This window comes from Rhinolophus sinicus, linkage group LG12 (genome assembly GCF_036562045.2).
Source record: "Rhinolophus sinicus isolate RSC01 linkage group LG12, ASM3656204v1, whole genome shotgun sequence".
Lineage (NCBI taxonomy): Eukaryota > Metazoa > Chordata > Mammalia > Chiroptera > Rhinolophidae > Rhinolophus > Rhinolophus sinicus.
The window spans coordinates 56,150,102-56,153,423 of record NC_133761.1 but is presented as its reverse complement, the minus strand read 5'-3'; the positions used below and the strand labels follow the sequence as shown (position 1 = coordinate 56,153,423).

The 3,322-nt window shown below is 57.5% G+C and overlaps 1 protein-coding gene across 7 annotated transcripts in view; it reads right to left on the bottom strand.

Moving 5' to 3' along the window:
• SUSD4 (sushi domain containing 4) overlaps positions 1-3,322 on the bottom strand; it is a 98,410-nt gene that overhangs the window by 4,716 nt on the left and 90,372 nt on the right. For 4 of the 7 annotated variants that reach the window (XR_012490902.1, XM_074316957.1, XM_074316959.1 and 1 more), the window contains 2 exons: positions 2,160-2,358; positions 713-857 (listed from right to left, as the gene is read on the bottom strand). Coding sequence is in view for 5 of the 7 variants with exons in the window: in XM_074316957.1 (XP_074173058.1) it covers positions 713-857; positions 2,160-2,358 (344 nt within the window). In the remaining 2 variants the exon portion in view is untranslated. The remainder of the gene's footprint in view (positions 1-712; positions 858-2,159; positions 2,359-3,322) is intronic. The other 3 variants (XR_012490903.1, XM_019756373.2, XM_074316960.1) reach the window with 1 other exon arrangement.

Genomic DNA, 3,322 nt, shown 5'->3' with positions numbered 1-3,322 from the left:
GTCTTTGTCCCGGGGGGGGGGGGAAGGGGCCACAGGCTGCTCTGGGCACTGGGAGGGTCCCACCTGCCTGTGAGAATGTGACAAGTTCCTCTGTGCAGTGGAGGGTGAGGGCGAACCACTCTGCATAAGCCCCACTACACACACTCAGGTCCTACGCTCAGGCAGGGGCTCACCAGCCCTGTCCTGAGCCCCCATCCAGAATCCCTCCCCTCTTCCTGAGACTGCCCGTTGCACATTGCTTTTGGACCTCGGTTGGGTCACACACACCTGTGACCTTGACCCCTAAGTAGTTCTGTACGTTCCTTATCCTCCCTGCGGCCTGGAAGCTCCAGGGGAGGAACTCCAGGGCCACATGCGCGTACACGGCGATGACACGGTCATCCTGGGGGCAGCTCATGGCGTGCGGCCCTCACACTGCTTCCCTCCGCACCCTGACCAGCCCCTCGAGGTGAGTCTATCTAGGGAAGGAGGGAGACGCAGGCTCACAGGAATGGGGGCGGGCGGCGAAAGAGGGAAATGAGGTCTGTCTCCAGCTTGGAGCTATGACCCCCAGGCACCCCCAGACACCCCAGAAAAGGGGTTTCGGCTCTTCCCCCTATTTTCCCTTAGAACCTCAACTCTGCACTCATCAAGGGTCAGGCTCAGTCTCTACTTCCCATTGCTCACGGCGGCTGCACTGAGCCCGCGCTGGGTGGCTGTGGGCGGCACCAACCTGGGGGGGAAGTGGGCCTTGAACTTGGTCTGGAACATCCTGGCCAGGATGACGAGCAGCAGCACGAGCAGCACGCTGGTCGCCGTGAACGCCACGATCTTCCAGGTGGTCAGGAGGGTCTCGTGGGTGCTGGGCCACGTTTGCTCTGCCGAGAGAGAACCCCATACGGCATGAAGCTCCCAGACTGCGACGGATGCAAAAGTCCCCCAAGGGGCCCACATGAGCTGAGGTTTTCCAGCCCGTGAGCTGCTCATCACATGCCTCCCCGTGCTCCCCAAGCCGGCTCGTGTCACGTGGCATCAGGACCCCAGCACGAGAAACAGTCTCCGGCGAGTTCTCTGCAAGGCTGAAGACAGATGTGCACACGGCAGGTCTGGGGGGAGAGCCTGGCATGGGGATCGATCATGTATCTGCTTCTTGGGCAGAGAATAAAGGGGGCTACAGCCCTTTGTGAGGTTCTGGAATAGGCTGTGGGTTGGGTGAGGAAAAGGACAGAAGCTCGAAGGGCCAGGCCTGCTCCATGGGCCTCACTCCCTCACCACCTCTGGCTGTCACCCTTCCAAAACAGATTCCTGGCCCTTTGGCACAAGCCACCCTGTCTCTCACTGCTGCCCTCCGCCCCCCCACCCCCCGCCGTGGCTGCTGCCTCCTCCTCCGCACCCCTCACCTCGCCCAGCAGCACCTCACAGACCTTCTCTGCACCCCTCTGCTCACGGGTTCACACGACCACCTGTGGGCGTCCAGATGCCCCGTGTGAATAAACCCTGTGAGCCCCACCACATGCTGTGTCCAGGAGGGAAAGTCGCAGCTATCACTGCTGTTCATGGCAGGCCACCACGGGCATGCCTGCAACACACCGGGGCGAGTTGGCAGGACTGGGGTGGGCAGGAGACGATGGGCGGGTGTGCGCTGGTGCCCAGGTCTCTGCCAAGCGGTCTCTACCCTGGTGCCCTGAGACCAACGGTGAGGTTGGTGTGCTATTAACTATGAAGCACTGAAGGTTGCAAATTGCCCACAATTTTGTAAGTGACGGGTGGTCCTACCCATGTATCACCTGTGTTCTGAGGTGCATCCTTGAGTGGAGGAGAAGGCGGAGTCATGGATCGCTTGGGTCACACCCAGGGGCCTATGTCCTTGTCAGTGGAAGGGAAAAGGCTGGGAGAAGACTGTGCACAGAGAGTGGAGGTCCTTCAATGGGAGCTGGGGGTCTAAGGGACCCTGTGCAGAGAGCCAGCATTTTAACCTGGGGACAGGCAGGTTAATACTCCAGAGCCTCTGAAGGGGCCTGGACTCATTAGCTGCATAGATCCACAAAGATGGGTTTCTCTACCCTGTTGCTAACACTGTGTGTGGGGAGAAGGGGTGGAGCTCCGGACACAGCCCCCCCCCACTGTGTGGAGTCGGACCCTGGACCGGCCAGCGAGGGCAAGGCCCCGGGTGCGCTCACCTGACTTGATGCAGTAGACTTGATAGGAAGGGAACCACTCCCCGTACTGGCAGGTGATGTACTTGTAGTCACTGGTGAGGCTGTAGCCGGGATCGCAGTAGAACTCCACAACGGTTCCGTGATTGTAGCGATCGCAGGGCCGCGGGTGGCAGATGAAATCGCCGTGACTCACCACTGGAGGCAGCGGGCAGACTTGGGCAGTTGGGGAGAATAAGAGTTTCAGAACCACACGCTCACCCTGCGTGCAGCCCTGGAGACATCGATCGGGCCAGGAGAAGGCCTTCCCGAGCGACGTGCTCACACATGCATCACCAGGCTGTCCCTTCTATACTCTCACGGGAAGCCCACTCTAATGTTCTGAGCGTGAGCTGTTACCACGTGGTCGTGTAAAGTACATCGTAAAAGAGAGGTTCCTTTTCCATTGCCAAGAGTACGCCTATTTAATAGACAGTATTAAGCTACTCGATTAATAATGCATGCCATTATGTGCCAGGCAACCTAGTAAATAAAACTAAGCTATTTATGGACAAAATCTTACTGAAAGGTACAGCTACCCTGAGCCTCTTTTGGTGGTTACGGTAGCAATCTGGGACTGTCCCAATCCCTGGGCGGTGTCCCTAACCTGATTCTCAAATGTCCTGTGGGGGTTTGGCCGGTGGCAAAAACAATTCTGCTGGCTCTGTGTGCAGGCCCAGCCATAGCCTCCTGCTCTCAGGCGCCCTGGCCAGTGGGGATGGAGTTATGGGCGCTTGGTTCTGCCACCAACACTCTGTGACCCCATCAGGTCACTTAACCAATTCAAGCCTTGATTTTTACCTCTGTAAATGGAAGCTTATTCTATCCTCAGTAACATTCTATATTTTCTTTTACCCTAATACTGTGCCACTTAAACATTCTTCAAGGATCAAAGCACAACCTCTACCAAGGCCAGGGTCAAACTCAATGAGGGCCCCCGTGAAAACCACTGAAAACTTTGACCGAGAGAGAGAGAGCATGTTAACTCCTGAGTCCCTTCCCAGGGGTGGGTATCCAAATGCCCTGGCAAGTGTAGAACCACAGGCACCTTCCCAGCTCACCCACACACAGACCACATCCACAGGTGGGGCTGCCCACTCCACACTGGCCACTGGAAGGCCACAGAAAATTGTGGCAGAACTCATTGT